The 22,512-nt window shown below is 42.0% G+C and overlaps 1 protein-coding gene across 2 annotated transcripts in view; it reads left to right on the forward strand.

The window, feature by feature from the left end:
* Positions 1 to 3,591: 3,591 nt before the first annotated feature.
* Positions 3,592 to 22,512, forward strand: part of trmt61b (tRNA methyltransferase 61B) — a 40,697-nt gene continuing 21,776 nt past the window's right edge. Inside the window, exons 1-6 of one of the 2 annotated variants that reach the window (XM_072247154.1) lie at positions 3,592 to 4,505; positions 7,923 to 8,025; positions 10,298 to 10,488; positions 13,064 to 13,155; positions 16,581 to 16,792; positions 17,634 to 17,711. In XM_072247154.1, coding sequence (XP_072103255.1) covers positions 3,777 to 4,505; positions 7,923 to 8,025; positions 10,298 to 10,488; positions 13,064 to 13,155; positions 16,581 to 16,792; positions 17,634 to 17,711 — 1,405 coding nt within the window. In that variant the 5' untranslated portion in view covers positions 3,592 to 3,776. The remainder of the gene's footprint in view (positions 4,506 to 7,922; positions 8,026 to 10,297; positions 10,489 to 13,063; positions 13,156 to 16,580; positions 16,793 to 17,633; positions 17,712 to 22,512) is intronic. The other variant, XM_072247163.1, reaches the window with a different exon arrangement.

Here is a 22,512-nt window from a genome sequence, read left to right on the forward strand (position 1 = left end):
TGGTTTTCATCCTCCCTCCTGTATGCTGATTCATCACCACCTTTGATCCGGCCCTCGACAGGTTTATTATCACCGACTTATGTGACATGATATTTGTTGTTTTCCAGCAGCAGTACGGTGCAGAAACATAAAATTGCCATAAATTACAAAATAAATAAAGAGTGCAAAAAAAAAGTAAAAATGAGGGCTCATAGACCCTTCGGAAATCTGATGAGGGAGGAGTGGAAACTGTTCTGAATTGTTGCATGTGGGTCTTCAGATTTCTGTATCTCCACACTGATAGTAGTGACGAGAAGAGGGCATGCCCCGATGGTGAGGGCTCTAAATGATGGCGGCAGTGCTCTTGAAGATGTCCTTGATGGTGGAGAGGGTTGTGCCTGTTAAGGAGTTGACTGAGTCAACAACCCTCTGGAGGCTCCATACCAAGCTGTAATGCATCCAGTCAGAATGCTCTCCATGTACTTGCAAAGAGTCTTTGCTGATGTACCGAAACTCCCCAAATCTCTACTTTATTAGGAGTATGCCTTCTTCATTTCTGCATCAAAGTATTGGGCCCAAGACACCCAGGAACTTAAAGCTGCTCACCCTTTCTGCCACTGGCACATGATCTCCTGACTTCCTCTGTTTGAAGTCCATAATCAGTTCTCCCGTCTTGCTGACATTGAGTGTGAGGTTGCCACTCAACCAGCCTGATCTATGTTTCTCCTGTACACCTCCTCATTGTCACCCGAGATTCAGCAGACATCAGTGGTGTCATTGACAGATTTGTAGATGGCACTTTAGCTGTGTCATGGGGACATACTCTCATACTCTCAAGATAGAGGGCAGTAGGTTTAGGACGGAGATGAGGAGGAACTGCTTTTCCCAGAGGGTGGTGAATCTGTGGAATTTCTGCCCAATGGAACAGTGGAGGCTACCTCAGTAAATATATTTAAGACAAGGTGGAATAGATTTTTGCATAGTTGAGGAATTAAGGGGTAGGGGGAAACGCAGGTAGGTGGAGATCAGTCCATGGTTGGATTAGCCATGATCTTATTGAATGCAGGAGAAGGCTCGATGGACCAGATAGCCTACTCCTGCTCCTATTTCTTATGTTCTTACGTGTCTCACCATCAGTGTAGACAGAGTAGAGCAGTTGGCTAAGCACACATCCTGAGGTGCACCTTTGTAGTCTCTGTGACTGTAACACTGTATTCTGCATTTGTTTTGTTTTTATACCACCTTGATGTATTAACAGTATGTATGCCATAATTTGTCAAGGTGGTATACACACACAAGCTTCTTGTGTCTTAGTATATGTGAATGTACAGTCATTGTTAGTAATGTGTGGGTGATACTAAAATAGGCAGTGTTCTAGACAGTGTAGAAGGTTATGAAACAGTGGTAAGCGTAAAGGAGTTGGGGGCTTGCTGTTCTGGTTAAAAACGGATAGTGCAATCCTGGTCATATTACGATCGAGGAAATATGTTTGTAGCGCGGATATTGAACTTTTTGCTGTTGGACTCTGGCCATATTCCACCGAGATACAACACTGGGCGGCACGGGAGGTTGTTCCTGCCTGTGGCTATCAAACTTTGCAGCTTCTCCCATGGAGGGTCAGACACCCTGAGCCAATAGGCTGGTCCTGGACTTATTTCCATCTGGCATAGTTTGCATATTGTTGTTTGATTGTTTGTGGTTTTTGTATTGCTATATTTATGCTCTATTCTTGGTTGGTGGAGCTGTAACGAAACCCAATTTCCCTCGAGATCAATAAAGTATATCTATCTATCTATTACAGGGGGATCTCGGTCAGCTAGGTATGTGGGCTGAGAATTGTCAAATGGTTTTCAATCCAGATAAATGAGAGATATTGCATTTTGGGAGGTCAAACCACGGTAGGGACCTGGTTTGTGTTATGGAGCAGAGACTTGAAAGGTGCAAGTGCACAGTTCACTGAAGGCAGTGTCACAGTCAGATAAGCTAGTGAAGAATGCATTTGGCATACTGACCTTCATCAGTTAGGCCACTGAGTATAGGAGTTGGGATGTTACGTTACAGTTATGTAAGATACTGGTGAGGGTGCAGAGAGTTTTGGTTTTAAGAAAGATGTTATTAAACTAGTAAGAGTGCAGAAAATATTTACCAGGATGTTGCATAGACTTGGGGGCCTGAGTTACAAGGAGAGGTTGAGTACACTAGGATTCCCCCCCCCCCCCGGGAACATCGAAAATTGAGGGTTCCCTTGGTATAAGATCACGGGGAACACAGACAGGGTGAAAGCAAACAACAGAAATTCTCCAGATGCTGGAAATTCAAGCAACACACATCAAAGTTGCTGGTGAACGGGTGCTAGAAACAAGGGGGCACAGATTTAAGGTCAGAGGCAAGGAATTTTAAAAGGGTGTTAGGGTGAGCTTCTTCATACAAAGGGTGGTGCATTTTTGGAATGAGTTGCCAATGTGCCAATGTGTCCACCTGATAAGCTTCTCACATGGAGGAGCTTAGAAGAAATTGTTTGTTTCAGAAGTCTAGTGTCAGACATATGAATGATATGGCCTGTCCAATGATTGTACCTGGGGTCTCAATATGATGGATGCTGGTCTGGGTCAGGCATACCCTACCAGAATTTGGAGAATAATGTTTGTGGTATTTTTGCAGTTTCTTTCATCCAGCTGAGGATGAGTTGATCTATTTCAGTTCTGAGCAGTGAAAGAGAATTGGTTGTTCTGCACCAGCTTCTTCGTGGTCTTGATGGAGTGAGCCAGCTACTTCATGGATTTGATAGAGTGAGGTCTTGGTCTCACATTAAAGAAGTTCAAAATGGCTGTCGACCAGGTTCTACTGCATAGACTTCACACACACACTCAGCACACAAACATCTATGCATGTAAGCCTACACAGGGATGAACACACACTCCTCAGATACACCACATAGTACAATCACAGATCATAAAAATAAAGCACATCCTACACACACACACACACAGTTATTTTCTCTGTTCCAAGCACCTGGTCCCCACTGAAGCTTTAACCCAGAGGACTTCCTTTCAGGAGCAGTACAGTGGCAAAGCTAATAGAGCTATAGTCTGACAGTTCCAATGGCCCGGGTTTAATCCTGATCTCAAGTACTGTCCCTGTGGAGTTTGCAGGTTCTCCGTGTGACAGCCCGATGGCAATGTGGGGGTGGGGAAGACAGCGAGGGTGGATGGAATATGTGTGTGGAGATGGTGGGTAGTAATGTTTGTGGAGGGGAGATGGTATGGTTAATGAGAATATGTGTGGAACGGGGTAGGGGAGAGTTTATGGGAGTAGTCGTTCATGGAGTGTGCAGATAATAAAGTGGGTTTCCTGTAGATGGATGCTCGGTAGTTGAAAGACTCACGTTCCTCACACCCACAAACGCTAAGATTGATTTTATTGACATTTTAAAAATCCCGACTTTTGAGACTATCCAGAGAGACCCGGAAGCACGGCCAGAGATGCAGAAATAAAGGACGCGCACCCGCCCTATTGCATCACAAACGCGCTGCCATCGTTGACCGAGCTCCGCGTATTGAGGGCTCTGCCGCTGTCGCCTTCTTATGATGTTCTTTGACCTGAGGCGGAGCCGGAGCCGGAGCCGGAGTCGGAGCCTTGCTAGTAGCTGCTGAAATTAGCATGAGACGGCAAGTCGTGGTTTAAAACAGGCACATTTGTAGCGATCGCGTGGTTGCAATTTAATTTGCAGGCGAGTGGGTTTCAATCGGGAGGAGGAATAGCAGATGTCGGAGTGATTTTTTTTGAGCTGGAGAAAGATGTGCCTTTTACAGCGACCTTTCTGCATTCATCGGACAGTGAGCAGACCAGCTAAGCACTTTAGGCTTTGGTGTGGGGCTCCGGACAGCGTCTGTTCCCTTTTGCCGGGCTTTTGCAAAGGGTTAGTGAGACTGGGCTCCAGCGGTGCCGGCCCGGGTGATGGACATGACCGTGAGAGAGACGACCGTGACCGGGAATTGGGAACAGGACATACTTGGCCTTTAGCAAAGTCACCGTGGTCCTGGCGGCCGTGGGGAAGTGGTTTCAATGTCCGAAGACAATTCTTGTCCCTTCTGGGAAGGGTTAGCAAACTGATCCCGGAGCAGACGTTGTCCAGGGAGGAGTTGGAATTGCGCGAGCAACAGCCGAGGAGCCAGGAACAGGCTGGGAATGATGTTCCGAGACATTGCAAATTGTCATCGGTGGCAACTGCAGCGCCAGGAATGCTGGCGCGATCCACCGCTAAGGAAGTGCCGTTTAAAACTGGGGACTTGGTGCTGGCCGAGTTTCGCAGGAGGCATCGCTTGGAATTGCAGAAGATGTTCCGACTGGTGGCAGCTGGGGAACTGCACAGTAAGTGGGGGATGCTCGCCCACCAGGAGATCCTGGGACATCTCCCGGGCCAGGTCTTCAGGACATCAACTGGTTCTGAGTTTGTCCTCAGGAGGCCAAGCTTGGAGGAATTTGTGCTGCTCGTGAAGCGGGGTCCAACCATTGCCTATCCAAAAGTATGGTAAACCTTGATCGGTGATTTCAAAATTTATGATAAAACTCCATGGTTTTTAAAATCAAAACTAATGAAACCAGAATATCTCTCTACAGGGGATTAGAACATCAAGAAAAGGCTTTCATAAACACGAGTGGTTCTGCTGGAAATTCCCAGAGTAACATCACGCAGAATTCTAAAGGAACTCAGCAGATCAAGCAGCATCTATAGAAAGGAATAGAGAGTTTTGGGTTGAGACTCTTCATAGGTCCTGAAATGTTACACTCTTTATTCCTTTCCATAGATGCTGCCTGATTTGCTGAGTTCCTCCAGCACTTCGGGATTTTCATGCTTCTTGTGCCGCTCAATGAGTAGAGCTAAGCTGATTGTAGCTGTTTTCCCCACAATTCTCCAACAGCCCATAAATTCTTGTTCATTAATCATTTTTTATAGGGTGCTCCCCAGAGAACATTAAAAAATAGCCATTTATGTTTTATTACAGCCATAAATAGCCAAGGTATAAGCCATGAAAATTAGCATTTTGCTGTAGTAGCACAGTACATTACATAGTAACCATAAATTTGATAAACCTAAATCAACAAATTATACACAATTTAACAACAAAATAAATTGAATTATTGAAGCTGAGGGAAATATAGTCTGAGATAGAATTAGTTTGTTTTCAGCTCTGTTTAAGATCCTGGTGGCAGTGGAGAAAAAGCTGTTGTTGAACTTTGAGCTGCTGGTCTTCAGACACCTGTACCCCCTGCCTGTTAGCAGCAGAGATAAGGGGGCTTAGCCCAGACTAAGGGTGACCTTAATGTCTGGACAGTTATAAATAAAGGTTAAAACAATAGAATTGTAATAAATGGCCATTATTCATACTGGGGGGGGGGAATAGAAAGTTCAGAAGACCTGTTGTGATTAATTAACTTCAAAAGAGTTAGTTTTTCAGCATGGAAATTAGCCCTTTCATGCAATTCAAGATGTCTATCTGAACTAGTCCTATCTACCTGCATTTTGACCCATATCCTCATGGAGGTAGGGATGGGGGGGGGGAAGAAAGTCCTCTAATTTCTAAAATATGCACAGGTTCTTAAACAGTTATTATATTAACATTCTTTACAAAGTTTCTTTTGTAAAACCAGGAGGTATAGTCATTGTAATTTCTGAATGGAGGATTAACAGCATTTTGCTGGAGGATGAGATAGTTTACATTTAGCTAGCTTTTACTGAACTTGGGAAATGAAGTGAGCCACACATGGGAGATAGATATAAGATCTGAATAGAGAGGATTTATATGAGTCATAAAAACTGGGATGGATACAAGAAAGGAGACAAACCCAAAATCTGTCTAAATAGCTATTAACCTCTAACCACATCATATTTGTGGAAAAGAATTTTGTGGCATAAGAGAGCAAGCCTGAAGAATATAAGCAGGAGAAGCCCATTCAGTTTCTAAGCAGGGGTTCCCAGCCTGGGGTAATGGTAGTGGTCCATGGCATTAAAAGGGTTGGGAATCCCTGCCCTAGAGGCTGCACCACTATTCGGTCACTTAATGGCTATTTTAGTCTGGACTCTGGAAGCAAATGTAGGCCCCTGGTAGACAGATCATTTGTAATTGGGAATAGGACAATGGCAGAGGAATTAACTTAAAAAGACATGCATGAACCCTGCTTGTAATAGAAAATCAAGACAGCATTTTACCCCATTTCCCCATGTATCCTTTTCCATATTGACTCTTCCTCAATCATTTTTTTAATATTAATTTATAGAATCAAAGAAGAATCATAGAACTGTACAGGATGGAGTCGGGTCCTTTCAGACCACCTCATCCATGGTGACTGAGACACTCATCTATGCTAATCCCAATTGCCTACATCTGTGCCATTGCTATCCAAGTACATGTCCATAAACCTTTTAAACTTTGTTATCATATCTGCCACCATCTCCTTTTCTGGCAACTCGTTCCAAATATCCATAATAAGATTAGCTTTCCGATATCCTTTAAGTTTCTCCCTTCTCAACTTTAACCTATGCCCTGTAGTTCTGGACTCTTTTGTCTTGGGGAAATAAAAGATTCTGACCACCTATCTATGCACCTCATAATTTTAAAAACCTCCATAAGGTTAACCCTTCCTACAATCCAGTGAAAATAAACCCAGCCTATCCCTAAGACCATAAGATATAGGAGCAGAATTTGGCCCATCGAGTCTGCTGAGGGATTTTATCATGGCTGATCCAATTTTCCTCTCAGCCCCTATCTCCTGCCTTCTCCCCGTATCCCTTCATGCCCTGACCAATCAAGAATCTATCAACCTCTGCCTTAAATATACCATTGAGAGCATACTGACTGGCTGTGTCAATGCCTGGTATGGAAACTGCACCAGCCGTGATTTCTGGGTTCTGCAGAGAGTGGTATGGATAACCCAGCACAGCTGTGGATGTGAACTTCCCTCCATTGAGGACACTTATAGCAGCAGGTGCAGAAAAGGCCTGGAAGATTATAGGGGACACCAATCGCCCCATAAACTGTATCGCAGCAATAAAGCCAGAACCACCAGGCTACGAGACAGCTTCTTTCTACAAGCCATTAGACTTCCAAATTCACATTGTCTGTACATTGCAACAGAGTCATAACGCAAAGATTTTTACTCCCTCCCTTGTGGGATGGATGTAAGATTTAAATAAATTCTAAATCTAATTTTAATTACACAGCTGCCAGTGGCAAAGAATTCCACAGATTCACCACTCACTAGTTAAAGAAATTCCTCTTCATCTCTGTTCTGAAAGGACACCCCTCTATTCTGAGGCTGTGTCCTCTGGTCTTAGACACTCTCACCAAAGGAAACATCCTCTCCACATCCACTCGGGGCCTTTCACCATTTGACAAGTTTTAATGAAGTCACCCCTCGTTCTTCTTGTACCTACAGGCCTGTGTTCCTGTCGGGATTCATTTTACCATTTACCTTACAGTTGACATTCGGTTATAGTGTGTTTGCTGTTTTCCACTCTGCAATGACCATTACAAAATCCAGTGGACATTGGAAGATCACAAGCAATACATCATGCCTAAACGTTTACATTTATCTAGTTGTCACCGCCAAGGTTAATATGAAATAATGATCTCCTCTTACCAGTGGATCCATTGCTAATTAATTTAGTTGTGTCCATAATCGATTTTACAGAAAATAGTTTCAAGTGCATTCAGTGAACATATCCAGTTTAAGACTCCATTGCAGCAGCAGATTGTATTGTGAATGACATAATGCAATAATTGTACGTTAATGATACCAATTTACAATGGGAAAGAATATGTTAATTTATTTTGATGGTTCTTTATCTAACTCTCTAGGAAATATATGTCTTTCTCCAGATGAGGTTACAAAATTCACTATTTCTAAGTATTTCTATAACATTTTCCCTCTTCCTCTTCAAGGATGCTACAACCATGTTGACGATGATGGATGTTGGTAATGGGGACTGTATTTTAGAGTCTGGTTCAGGGTCTGGAGCAATGACACTCTTCCTCTCTCGAGCAGGTAAGGTCTGATGTAGAATCTATGATAGAAGATATTTTTTACATATATTTACATATCTTTGCTGTAAAGATCTTTACATTTTAGATAGGCATCCGTTAGTCTCATGAGACCATGAGATTTGCACCTTGGAAGGTTTCCTGAGCAAGACCAGGAGTTCCCAATGCTACAAGTCTCCCCTCTCCACGCCACCAATGTGGTCCAAGGGAAGGGCATTAGGACCCATGCAGCTTGGCACCGGTGTCTTGGCAGAGCAATGTGTAGTTAAGTGCCTTGCTCAAGGACACACACGCTGCCTCAGCCAAGGCTCGAACTAGCAACCTTCAAATCACTAGATGATCACCTTAACCACTTGGCCACATGCCATCATTAGAATGCTCTAAATATATTTGCATTATTGAATGTATATAATCAGCAAGGATTCTAGCATTCAGCAGCATAAATAGCATGAGGTATTTTCAACTTAATTCACTAAGGTAAAAAAAAATAGTCTTTTTCCATTATCTCCTAGGTGACAACTGGTAATTGGTTCCATTTCCCTGTGGCAAACAAGATTTACTGTCTAATTATATGCAGAAAATCTTTGAAATGAAATACTAATCCTTGTATGAACGAAGTATTATTTCTGTAGCCCTATATTGTTCTTTGGGAAGCACAAACTCAAAAGAAAATCAATTTCAGTATAAACAAAGAACTGATCTTAGAATCTGTTCATTGAAAGAAACTTTTTTTCCTTCAAAATACAATAAATTAGTTGATGCATGGTAACAATTACCGTGAAGGCAAACAGAATCCATGCAGTCAATTTATTTAATTAATATGACTTATTTTGTGAATTTCTGTGTTAAAATGTGATTTATGACAAATCAGTAAGTAGATGGTATAAGTAGATCGGGCTGTGGTAGGAAACTTTGTCACATGGTGTGAGCAGAATTATCTGCAGCTTAATGTGGAAAAGACTAAGGAGCTGGTGGTAGACCTGAGGATAGCTAAGGTACCGATGACCCCTGTTTCCATCCAGGGGGTCAGTGTGGACATGGTGGAGGATTACAAATACTTGGGGATACGAATTGACAATAAACTGGACTGGTCTAAGAACACTGAGGCTGTCTACAAGAAGGGTCAGAGCTGTCTCTATTTCCTGAGGAGACTGAGGTCCTTTAACATCTGCCGGACGATGCTGAGGATGTTCTAAGAGTCTGTGCTGGCCAGTGCTATCATGTTTGCTGTTGTGTGCTGGGGCAGCAGGCTGAGGGTAGCAGACACCAACAGAATCAACAAACTCATTCGTAAGGCCAGTGATGTTGTGGGGATGGAACTGGACTCTCTCACGGTGGTGTCTGAAAAGAGGATGCTGTCTAAGTTGCATGTCATCTTGGTCAATATCTCCCATCCACTACATAATGTACTGGTTGGGCACAGGAGTACATTCAGCCAGAGACTCATTCCTCCGAGATGCAGCACAGAGCATCATAGGAAGTCATTCCTGCCTGTGGCCATCAAACTTTACAACTCCTCCCTTGGAGGGTCAGACACCCTGAGCCGATAAGCTGGTCCTGGACATTTCATAATTTACTGGCATAATTTACATATTACTATTTAACTATTTATGGTTCTATTACTATTTATTATTTATAGTGCAACTGTGACGAAAACCAATTTCCCTCGGGATCAATAAAGTATGATTATGACTATGACTATGAGATGGTGAAACTAATAGATGGCTACATTGAGATACAAACACAAGAAAATCTGCAGATGCTGGAAATCAAAAGCAGCACACACAAAATGCTGGAGGAACTCAGTATGTCAGGCAGCATCTATGATAAAGAGTAACCAGTGAAAGTTTTGGGCCAAGGCCTTTCATCAGATCTGTCCTGCTGATTTCCTCCAGCATTTTGTGTGTGTTGCTATGTTGGGTTGGTTGTGTCAGTGCAGTTAGAATGTCAAAAAAAAAAGCCATGGGTGAGACCAGATGGAAAAAAAGAGCCATCCTCTAGTGACTATAGAACCGTTCAATTACACATGGATGTAGAGTGAAATCACACAGCCCTTTCTTTGAGTAACGTGCTGATATTTAATTCTCCAATACTTGGTTGTGCCAAAATCCTGAAGAGCATCTTGGGATATCTAATGAAGGTGGTGTATACTTAGTTTAAAATTTCAGGAGGTTTTGTTTCTGCATCTTCACTGCATTGTGATAAAAGTGAGAAGAAAATTATGTGCACAAAGTATGTTTTCAAGCATAATTCATATATTTTTCTGTCTCTCACAGTGTGGTCTTCTGGACATGTATATAGTTTTGAAGTGAGAAAAGATCACCATAACCGTGCTAAAGGAAATTTTCAGTGCTGGCGGAATGCCTATGGAATGGCTCAGGAAAAAGAGTGGCCAAATAATGTTGACTTCATTAATAAAGATATTGTTTTTGCCACTGATGATATCCAGGGAAAGATATTCGATGCTGTGAGTCACTTATCAATATTACTAATACTTTCCTGTGGTGTTATGGATTCAAATGCATGCATCTGTTCGGTCTGTCCTCATTCCAACATCAGTGGTTTGCAAGCTTTGGAATGTAGTGATATCTAAGAATTCTCAAGCATCCAACCTCAGCTCTACATGTTGCAATGGAGGACAGATATTGCTGCGCCCTTGCTGGTCTGCCACCTAAACCTTAATTGCTGGAATTCCCCCTGTAAGTCTCTGTGCCCCTTGCAGCTTCCCTGTATTCAATATATCTTAATATGTGATTCAGTATCAATTCCTCAGCACACTTGGGCTGTACTACTATGTTAAAGATGACCTATAAATCATAAGATGCTGATGCATCTCCTACAGGTGAGCTGACTTAGTGTGCTGTTGTGTGTGTGGCTGAATATTGGCAGAGGCTTATGAATAGTACACTGAGGATTAATATTATGGCTTTAATAAGGAGAAACTGGAAAAGGAAACAAAATGGATTTGGTTGCTATCTTAGTTTGGAAAAATGCACAGGAGGTTTAAGACATGGTGGGTTTAGAGTTATAGAGTCCTATAATCCAAGCTGCCATTATGAACTATCTGGGGTTCCCAACGTTTTTTATGCCATTAAGCAAGGGGTCTGTGGACCTCAGGTTGGGAAGCCCTAAGACTAATTTTCTGGCACTTGGTCTATAGCCTTCTATGCTACAGTGCTCATCTAGATAGTAAATGTTGTGATTATACCCACCTCCAGCATGTTACATTTTCAACCACTGTCTGTATGGAAAAGAAAATCAAGTTCCCTTCAAGTCTCCGACCCTTTAACTTGAATGTTTGCTCTGGGAGCACCTCTAAATGTTTATCACATGTTGGATTAGGGTTCAGTTCATTGTTTTTTATTGTGTTTTTCCTCGTAATTCTAGCATTCTTTATGCTTATTTATGTTTGTATAATCACCTGTTTGTGGACTTTTATTGTAGTTTTATTTGGTTCTATATTTCTTTGTCTAAGAAGTTGAGGTGTGATTCATTCAGTACCTGCTAAACAGATTTCTGATCTAAACCAGTCCAACTGTGTTTGCAGAATGTGACCTTTATTTATCTTATTGACCTTATTTATGCATCTGCAGAATTCCTGTTGTTTACCCTTATTTATAGTCAGTTATTAACATATTTAAATTAGTGCTCCCTCATTAAATCTGAGGCAAGTCATTACTAATCTGTTATAAAATTATTTAATAATTTTTTAAATATCTGCTTATCTCTACTTGTGCTTCTGGTTCCATTACCCTTCTATTAATCTCGTCAAGGTCTGGCTTTCTTTAACGTGACACCTAAACTGTACATTATGAATGTCTTGAATGATTTTGTTATACCTGTATTCTATCAGAGTGAAAATACTATTTGCTTCTCTTATGCTATTACTTAGAGTCACAGAGCACTACAGCACAGAAACAGGCCTTTCAGCCCACCTATTTATGATCCAATCTATCTATGATATAATTTTCAAGGAATTATGGATCTGTATTCCCTTTGTTCTACCACACTCCTCAGTGCCCTACCATTCATTGTGTAAGTGCTACCCTGGTTTGTCTTCCCAAAGTACAATACCTCACACTTGTCTGCATTCAATTCCATCTGCCATTTTTCCTGCTTGCCCAGATCCCACTGCAAGCTTTGATAGCCTTCCTTGCTGTCCCCCAACCTTGGTGGTCATCTGCAAATTTGCTGATCCAGTTTTCCACATTATTATCCAAATCATTGATACAGATGACAAACAACAGTGGGCCCAGCACTGAACCCTGCGACATACCATTAGTCCAAGGCCTTCAGTCAGAGAGGCAACCATCTTCTACCATTCTCTGGCCTGTCCCACTAAGCTGTTGTTGAATCCAGTTTGCCACTTTTTCTTAAACACCAAACTACTGCCCCTTCTGCACTAGCCTCCCATGGGGGACTTTGTCATAAGCCTTGCTAAAGTCCTGGTAGACAATGTCCACTGCCTTCCTTCATCAACTTTCCTGGTAACCTCCTCAACAATCTATAAGGTTGGTTAGACATAACATACCACACACAAAAAGCCATATTGACTTGTCCTAATCAGGCTTTGTCTATCCAAATACTTATCCTATATACGAGGAATTCTGTGGATGCTGGAAATTCAAGCAACACACATCAAAGTTGCTGGTGAACACAGCAGGCCAGGCAGCATCTCTAGGAAGAGGTACAGTCGACGTTTCAGGCCGAGACCCTTTGTCAGGACTATATATCCTGACCGTTATAATACTTTCCAGTAATGTACCCACTAATGACATTAGGATCACTAGTCTATAATTTCCCTCTTTACTCTTAAAGCCTTTCTTGAACAGTGGAATAACATTAGTTATTCTGTAGTCCTCCGATATCTCATGTGTGGTTAATGACATTTTATATACCTTGGCCAGGCAACTTACAGATCTATTTTGGGGAATTCTGTATTCTCTTTGCATCCATATTATTTCATAGCTTTGCTCATTGAATTGAATCCTCATCTTCCCATTCTGCTTTCTAGCTGAATTACACTTTCCTGTCTTTTGCAGGTTGGTTTGGATATGATAAACCCTCAAGTAGCTTTACCTGTCATCTCCACTCACCTCAAGCAAGGTGGAGTCTGTGCAGTGTATCTCACAAAGTAAGTTCATATACTGTATGTCTGTCCATTTTATTGCCATTGTTCCGATGAGAAATAAATAATTCACATTACTGTCATGTCTTTTGTAATCTCAGAATGCCCACAGTATTCTGCAGACTGTGAAGCATTTTCAAAATGTAGCCATTGTTAAAATGTAGACAGGCAATTAGTATATGACATGGGGCACACAACTAGTGACATGCTAATGGCCAGATACTGTAACCTAATTTTTATAGTTTAGGTTGAGTGATAATAATTAGCCAGGAAACCTGATGAGGACTCGTGTCTTACTTTGAAAGAGTTTCATGGACTCTTTTGACATGTCTGAATGGAGTGAGGTATTCATCTTTTTCATATTTTTTCTGATGAAACTACTCTGTCTGTTGCTTCCATTCAGGCTTTCAAAGTATCAATTTCATTTCCCCTGCTTATGTTCCTGTAACCTCTCTCACATGTTCATCAATCTCTCCTGATGATTCTACTGTACATGTACACTAGGGGTAGTTTTAGTGGCCAATTAAATTATCAACAAATGTGTATTTGTGAGGAAACCACAGCACCCAGGGAAAGCCCAAGTGGTCTTGGGAGAAACTCCACACCAACGGCACTGAGATCAGGATTAACCCTGTGTCACTGGTTCTGCACCAATATAGAACCCTTGTTTTACAGTCCCATTTCAAAGATGGTACCTCTGGCAGAGCACCAGTATGTGTCAGCTCAGATGCTGTGTTGATCTTGGGTATAACCTCTAATTATGGACCGGTTACACCTGAACCCGAAGGGGACCAATATCCTGGCGGGAAGGTTTAATAGAGCTGTTCGGGAGGGTTTAAACTAATTTGGCAGGGGGATGGGAACCGGAATGATAGAGCAGAGGAAAGGGAAAACAGAAATAAATCTAAGATAGTGAGCAGTAAAGATGTTAGGAAGGACAGGCAGGTGATGGGGCAAATTTGCAGCCATTGGGATGAGTTGCAGTGCAATCAAAGCAAAAAGTACCAAATACTGGTCTTAAGGTGTTATACTTAAATGCACGCAGCATAAGGAATAAGGCGGATGATCTTGTCGTACAGCTACAGATTGGCAGGTATGATATTGTGGCCATCACTGAGACCTGGCTAAAGGATGCATGTCTCTGGGAGCTGAACGTCCAAGGATACACGGTGTATCGGAAGGATAGGCAGGTAGGCAGAGGGGGAGGCGTGGCTTTATTGGTAAGAAATGATATCAAATCATTAGAAAGAGGTGACATAGGATGGGAAGGTGCAGAATCTTTATGGGTTGAGCTAAGAAATTGCAGGGGTAAAAGGACCCTGATGGCAGTTATTTATAGGCCTCCAAACAGCTGCAGTGATGTGGACTACAAATTACAACAGGAAATAGAAAAGGCTTGTCAGAAGGGCAGTGTTATGATAATTGTGGGGGATGTGATGTTGAGGCTCTATAAGGCACTGGTGAGACCTCACTTGGAGTACTGTGGGCAGTTTTGGTCTCCTTATTTAAGAAAGGATGTGCTGACATTGGAGAAGGTACAGAGAAGATTCACTAGAATGATTCCGGGAATGAGAGGGTTAACATATGAGGAACGTTTGTCTGCTCTTGGACTGTATTCCTTGGAGTTTAGAAGAATGAGGGGGGAACCTCATAGAAACATTTTGAATGTTGAAAGGCATGGATAGAGTGGATGTGGCAAAGTTGTTTCCCATGATGGGGGAGTCTAGTACGAGAGGATTGAAGGGCGCCCATTCAGAACAGAGATGCGAAGAAATGTTTTTTAGCCAGAGCGTGGTGAATCTATGGAATTTGTTGCCATGGGCGGCAGTGGGGACCAAGCCATTGGGTGTATTTAAGGCAGCGATTAATAGGTATCTGAGTAGCCAGGGCATCAAAGGTTATGGTGAGAAGGCGAGGGAGTAGAACTAAATGGGAGAATGGATCAGCTCATGATAAAATGGCAGAGTAGACTTGATGGGCCGAATGGCTGACTTCTGCTCTCTTGTCTTATGGTCTTAATTCTGCTAAAATAAGTGGGGAAAAAAAATCCAAAGTTTCATGATCATGAACGCTCTCTACTGCTTCTTTGGAGAAGACAAGTGCAGTTATATTTAACTTCAGTTTGCCCCCATAAGTTGTCAGCCGACCACATCTGTATTGCTCAGAAGGAAAGATAACAAGTATAGTAAGATTAATTATGTTACATAGTTGGTAAACATGAACCAATTGCCATTATTGGCTAACAGCTGAATCAGAATCAGATTTAATATCACCGGCATATGTCATAAAAATTTGCTAACTTTATGGTAGCTGTACAAAAAATACATGATAAATAAATACTGAGGGAAAAATAACTTAAATAAGTAGTGAAAAGTAACAGAAATATAAAAGTAGCGAGGTAGTGTTCATGGGTTCAATGTCCATTTAGAAATGAAACGGCAGAGGGGAAGAATCTGTTCCTGAATCGCTGAGTGTGTGCCTTCAGGCTTCTGTACTTCCTTCCCTGCAGTAACAGCGTGAAGAGGGCATGCCCTGGGTGGTAGGACATCATCATCACTTCATTGACTCTGAAACATGTTGGACTGCCCTTGTTCTCTTTCACAGAGCTAACAGACTTCCAGATTGTCATTCCTTGAAACCACCTGGATTATAAAATAATCACTCACAGTAGGGTGGAACTTCTACTTTGACCCATGACCATTAGGTTGGCTTGGTGCCCTATATGCCTCATGTCTTAATTCACAACTGGTCAGGCTGTGGAATACTGACTGAGACCAGGGTTCATATACTTATTCTGTAATAAAAGGGCAAATGAGTTGTACCAGGAGTGGCTATCGGAGTTAATGGAAGACCTGTTCATACAGAACAATGTCTTTATTAGTGCGTTGTTCCATTTTATGGGAAATTTTCTGGTTTCCTGTCAGAAGCTCTTCTTATTTAGAAATCACAGCTATAGACCGATGTACATACACTCAAGCAAAATATTTTTCTGCGATTGGCATTAAGGACCCTGATCTCCAGTTACACCGATCAGTAATAATGAGTTATCCAAAGATGTTGCATTTGAGTTCCTCCAGTGCCTTTGGGCGTTGCTCATTTCTTGGCTGATCTTCCTTGCTCATGTCACACCGTGATTCATACTCTGTCCTACGTTTCCTCTTTTGGTTTACCCCAAGCAATATGTTGCCCCATACACTTAAATTGGTAAGGCATAGAAAGCTACAAACCAAGTGCTGGTGAATGGGTATGGTTTGGATGGGTACTTGAGTGGCATTATAGATACAGGGAGCTTATGAGCCTGCTTCTAAGTTTTATGATTCGAACTGTATTTTTCTACAAAGGTACCATGCAAGTGAACGTTACTATTGCAGTTATGTTTGACATTTATTGAGGTTCCAAAGTACTGGAGTTCTCTGACTTCCTACTTTTAGTATTACCCAAGTGATTGATCTGCTAGAAGGGATCCGCACTTACCGCATGTCCCTCTCATGTGAGAAGATCCTGGAAGTCATTCACAGGGACTGGTTTGTTGCTCCTGCTTTGCGGAAGGATGGCAGCAGAGCTCCACGGGTAGAACCACAATGGAATATAAATGCTCTTGAGCATGAGGAAGGAGAAGATTCAGGCAAGATGAAGGATGACGGTAAAGTATTTACTTACGTTGTAAATGTATTTTAAACTTGCTGTTGATTAATCCATTATTGTAAGGATTGGAAAGTATAGCTTGTTGTTTAGTGTATTCAGATTAAATATTCTTTCCTCACTACGTCTGTGAGAATTGTTAAATTTACGAGTTGCTTTTACACACAAGATACAAGCAATTACTGTAGGTGGCATGGCATGGTTGATGCACCAAGAACTGTTTTATTCATGGAAATTAAATACTTTAAACATCTCCCTGAACATGTGGAATTTGACTTTATATACATATATATATTTAAAAAATCAAGAGATGTCAATCTGATGAACAAAAAGCTATTCAGAGGGGAGAATCCCAATTTTAATTGCCACTCATAGCTAAGGCTGGAGTAATAACTAAATGTATGCTCAACTGGTTCAGTGTTTTCATGCTTGAAGGATGAGTTTTAAAAATACTGTAAAGTCACTTTTTTATTCTGATTGTTCTGCTCTGAAATTTATGCACAGACGTTTATACTTGTACCCTGTTCATGAATTACACATTCACGTTTTAAGAATGAACTGCAGTGCAATTTGTGTATTTATTTCTTGGAGGTGTGAGGGAGTAACCACGAGGTGTAGACATCAGTAAGACAGAATGGGTATGAGTAAAATGAGTATTATATAGCTCTTTTAAAGAACCAGCACATGGTAAATGGATTGAATGACGTCTTCTGTGCAGTATGAGTTTGTGTTTTCAAGAAAGGAAAACAATGGATTGAAATATATCAAAGAGGTCAAAATGATTTTTAGGATCGTTTCAATAAAGGCAGTGAAGAGATAACCTTGTTTTGCTTTAAATGTAGATGAAGAAGATGATACTAAATCTTTTTGCACAGTGCCTTATGTTGCCAGACCTCATCACAGACAAGTTCCTCACACAGGTGAGTCCAATTTATCATCAGAATCAGAATCAGGTTTATTATCACCGGCATGTGTCATGAAATTAGTTAACTTAGCAGCAGCAGTTCAATGCAATACATAATATAGAAAAAAAGAACTAAATAAAATAATAATAATAAATAAATAAGTCAATTACAGTGTACGTATATTGAATAAATTAAAAATTGTGTAAAAAACAATTTTAATTTTAAAAAAGTGAGGTAGTGTTCACAGGTTCAATGTACATGTAGGAATCGGATGGCAGAGGAGAAGAAGCTGTTCCTGAATCGCTGAGTGTGTACCTTCAGGCTTCTATACCTCCTACCGGATGGTAACAATGAGAAAAAGGCATGCCCTGGGTGCTGGGGGTCCTTAATTATGGACGCTGCTTTGAGGATGTCCTGGATACTTTGTAGACTAGTACCCAAGATGCAGCCGACTAACTTTACAACCCTCTGCAGCTTCTTTCAGTCCTGTGCAGTAGCTCTCCCCCCCCCCCACCACAATACCAGACAGTGATGCGGCCTGTCAGAATGCTCTCCACGTTCCATCTGTAGAAGCTTTTGAGTGTTTGATTGACATATCAAATCTCTTCAAACTCCTGATGAAGTATAGCCACTGTCTTGCCTTCTTTATGACTGCATCGATATGTTGGGACTGGGTTAGATCCTCAGAGATCTTAACACCCAGAAACTTGAAACTGCTCACTCTCTCCACTTCTGATCCCTCTGTACGTTCCTTCGTCTTGCTCTTCCAGAAGTCCACAATCAGCTCTTTCATCTTATTGAAGTTGAGTGCCAGGTTGTTGCTGCGGCACCACTCCACTAGTTGGCATATCTTGCTCCTGTACGCCGTCTCGTCACCACCTGAGATTCTACCAACAATGGTTGCATCATCAGCAAATTTATAGATGGTATTTGAGCTATGCCTAGCCACACAGTCATGGGTATAGAGAAAGTAGAGCAGTGGGTTAAGTATACGTCCCTGAGGTGCATCAGTGTTGATTGTCAACGAAGAGGAGATGTTATCACCAATCCGCAGAGATTGTAGTCTGGTCAAGAAGTCAAGGATCCAGTTGTAGAGGGAGGTCCAGGTTCTGCAACTTCTCAATCAGGATTGTGGGAATGATGGTGTTAAATGCTGAGCTATAGTTGATGAACAGCACCCTGACATAGGTGTTTGTGTTGTCCAGGTGGTCTAAAACTGTGTGAAGAGTCATTGAGATTGCACCTGCCGTTGACCCATTGTGGCAATAGGCAAATTGCAATGGGTCCAGGTTCTTGCTGAGGCAGGAGTTTGGTCTAGTCATGACCAACCTCTCAAAGTAGTTCATCACTGTAGAAGTGGGTGCTACCGGGCGATAGTCATTAAGGCAGCTCAAATTCTTAGGCACTGGTGTAATTGTTGCCTTTTTGAAGCAACTGGGAACTTCCACCTGTAGCAATGAGAGGTCCTTAAATAATCCTGCCAGTTCGTTGGCACAGGTTTTCAGAGCCTTACCAGGTATTCTATCGGGGCCTTCTGCCTTGTGAAGGTTCACTCTCTTTAAAGACAGCCTAACATCAGCCTCTGAGACAGAGATCACAGGGTCATCAGGTGCAGCAGGGATCTTCACAGCTGTAGTTGTGTTCTCCCTTTCAAAGCGGGCATAGAAGGCATTGAGTTCATCTGGTAGTGAAGCATCGCTGCCATTCATGCTATTGGGTTTCGCTTTGTAAGAAGTAATGTCTTGTAGATCCTGCCAGAGTTGCCGTACATCCAATGTCGCCTACAATCTCGTTTGAAATTGTCTCTTCGCCGTTGAAATAGCCCTCTGCAAATCATATCTGGTTTTCTGGTACAGGCCTGGATTGCTAGGCTTGAGTGCCACAGATCTAGCCTTCAGCAGACGACTTACCTCCTGGTTTATCCACAGTTTTTGGTTTGGGAATGTACAGTAAGTCTTTGTAGGCACACACTCATCCACACAGGTTTTAATGAAGTCGGTAACAACTGCAGCATACTCATCCAGGTTCAAAGATGAATCCCTGAATACAGTCCAGTCCACCGATTCAAAGCAGTCCTGTAGGCGCTCCTGTGCTTCCCTTATCCATACCTTCTTGGTCCTCACTACTGGTGGTGCAGTCTTCAGTCTCTGCCTTTACTCAGGGAGTAGAAGTACAGCCAGGTGATCAGACTTCCTGAAGTGAGGGTGTGGAATAGCACAGTAGGCATTCTTAATGGTGGTGTAGCAATGGTCCAGTGTGTTTCCTCTAGTATTGCAAGCGACCTGTTGATGGTAATTGCTTAGTGATTTTTTTCAGACTGGCCTGGTTAAAATCTCCCAAAGCGATGGTGAAGGCATTAGGATGTACTGTTTCATGCATGTTGATGCCTTTGCTCAGATCATCTAAAGCCTGATTGACATTGGCCTGAGGTGGAATGTATACTGCTACAAAAATGACCCCGGAGAACTCCTGTGGTAGGTTAGAAGGACGGCACTTGACTGCTAGATATTCCAGGTTGGTGAGCAGAATTAGGACAGTACTGATATATTTGTGTACCAAGAAGAGTTGACCATGAGGCATACTCCTCCACCTGTGCTTCTAAGAGACTCTATAGATCTATCCTGACAGTGTATAGTAAACCTGTCGATCTGAATTGCTGCATCTGCTATGGAAGGGGTTAACCAGGATTTTGTGAAACAAAGGACACATGCAGTCCTGATGTTCCTCTGATTCAGCACCCTAGCTCTGAGATCATCGATTTCACCAGAGACTGCACGTTTGCCAGCAAGGTAGTTGGTACTGGGAGTTTAAAACCCCGTTTCCTTAAACACACTTGTATCCCTGATCCTCAGCCACACTTCCTACGTGGACGCTTCCATCCACAGTCAGAGTTGTTTCTGTTAGTTTTAAGCAGTGATAGTTCATTAAGACATCTTTGTTGATTGTACTGACCTTGAAAGCAGTTGTGCTTTTTAGCTGTATCAGGCTGAAATGAGAATATTTAATCGTATCCATTGAGAGTACAGCTGCTACTCGAGTTGCTCCTAGGCGACCCGGAAGTAAATAAGACCATAGGTCATTGGACATAGGAGCAGAATTAAGCCAACTGTCCCATCGAGCCTGCTCCATCATAGCTGTTTTATTATCTCTCTCAACTCAATCTTCCTGCCTTCTACTCTTAATGTTTGATGCCCTTACTAATCAAGAACTTATCAACCTCCACTTTAAATGTACCCAATGACTTGGCCTCCACAGCAGTTTGTGGTACTGAATCTCACCACCCTCTAACTAAAGAAATTCTTCCTCATCTCTGTTCTAAAGGGATGTCCTTGTAATCTGAGGCTGTGCCCTTTGGTCCTAGATTCCCCCACTATAGGAAACATCCTTTCCATATTCACTCTATCTAAGCCTTTCAATATTTGATAGATTTCAGTGATACTCTATTACCCTGCTCCCCACCATCCTACTAAACTTCTGCGAGTACAGGCCCAAAGCCATCAAATGCTCTTCATAAGTTAATCCTTTCAATCCAGGGGTCACTCTTGTGAACCTTCTCTGGATGTTCTCCAATGCTAGTGCATCTTTTCTTAGATATGGAGCCCAAAACTACTTGCAATACTCCAAATGTAGACTGACTAATGCCTGGTAAAGCTTCAGTGTTACGTCCTTGCTTTTATATTCTAGCCCTCTTGAAAAGAATGCCAACATTGCATTTGCTTTCCTTACTACCAACTGAACCTGCAAGTTAACCTTTAGGAAATCATGCACAAGTTGCTTTGCACTTCTGATTTCTGAATCTGCTCCCTGTTTACAAAATAGTCTACGCCTTTATTCTTTCTACCAAAATGCATGACCATACACTTCCCTATGCTATATTCCATATGCCACTTTTTTTCTCATACTCCCAATCTGTCCAAATTCTTCTGCAGATTCTTTGCTTCATCAATTCTACCTGCCTCTCCACCTATCTTTGTGTTGTCTACAAACCTCACCACAAAGCCATCAATTATATTGTTCAGATTATTGACACATATAATGTGAAAAAAGTGGTCCCAACACTGACCCCTGCAGAACACCACTCATCATGAATAGCTAACTGAAAAAGGCCCCCTTTCTTTCCACTCTTTGCCTCCCGCCGATGGGCCAGTCTTCTGTTCATGCGAGTATCTTTCCCATGATACCATGGGCTGGTAATCTTGTTTAGCAGCCTTGTGTGGGACCTTGTCAAAAGCCTTCTGAAAATCCAAGTTAACAACATCCACTGACTCTCCTTTGTCTATCCTGTCTGTTATTTCCTCAAAGAATTAAAATAGATTTGTCGGGTAAGATTTCCCATTTCCTCATGTTGACTTTGGTGTATTTTGCCTACAAATACCTGGAAACCTCATACTTAATAATAGACTCCAACATCTTGTGACCACTGAAGTCAGCCTAACTGGCCTTTAAATTCCTGTCTTTTGCTTCCCTCCCTTCATAAAGAGTGGACTGACACTTGCAATTTTCCAGTCTTTCACTAATAATATTTCCATATTCTCTTCAGCCACCTCTTTCAGAACACTGAGGTATACTCCATCTGGTCCAGGTGATTTCAGACCTTTCAGCTTCCCAAGAACCTTAATAATAGTGACTGTGCTCACTTCTTACCTGATAGTCAAATTTCTGGCCTACTGCTGGTGTCTTCCAGTGAAGACTGATGCAAAATGAGTTCATCCATTATTTCTTTGTCCCCCATTGCTACCTCTCTAGCTTCATATTCCAGCAGTCCAATATCCACTCTCATCTCTTTTTATATATCTGGAAAAAGTCTTACAGTATC

Source organism: Mobula birostris, chromosome 2, assembly GCF_030028105.1.
Source record: "Mobula birostris isolate sMobBir1 chromosome 2, sMobBir1.hap1, whole genome shotgun sequence".
In the NCBI taxonomy this organism is placed as follows: domain Eukaryota; kingdom Metazoa; phylum Chordata; class Chondrichthyes; order Myliobatiformes; family Myliobatidae; genus Mobula; species Mobula birostris.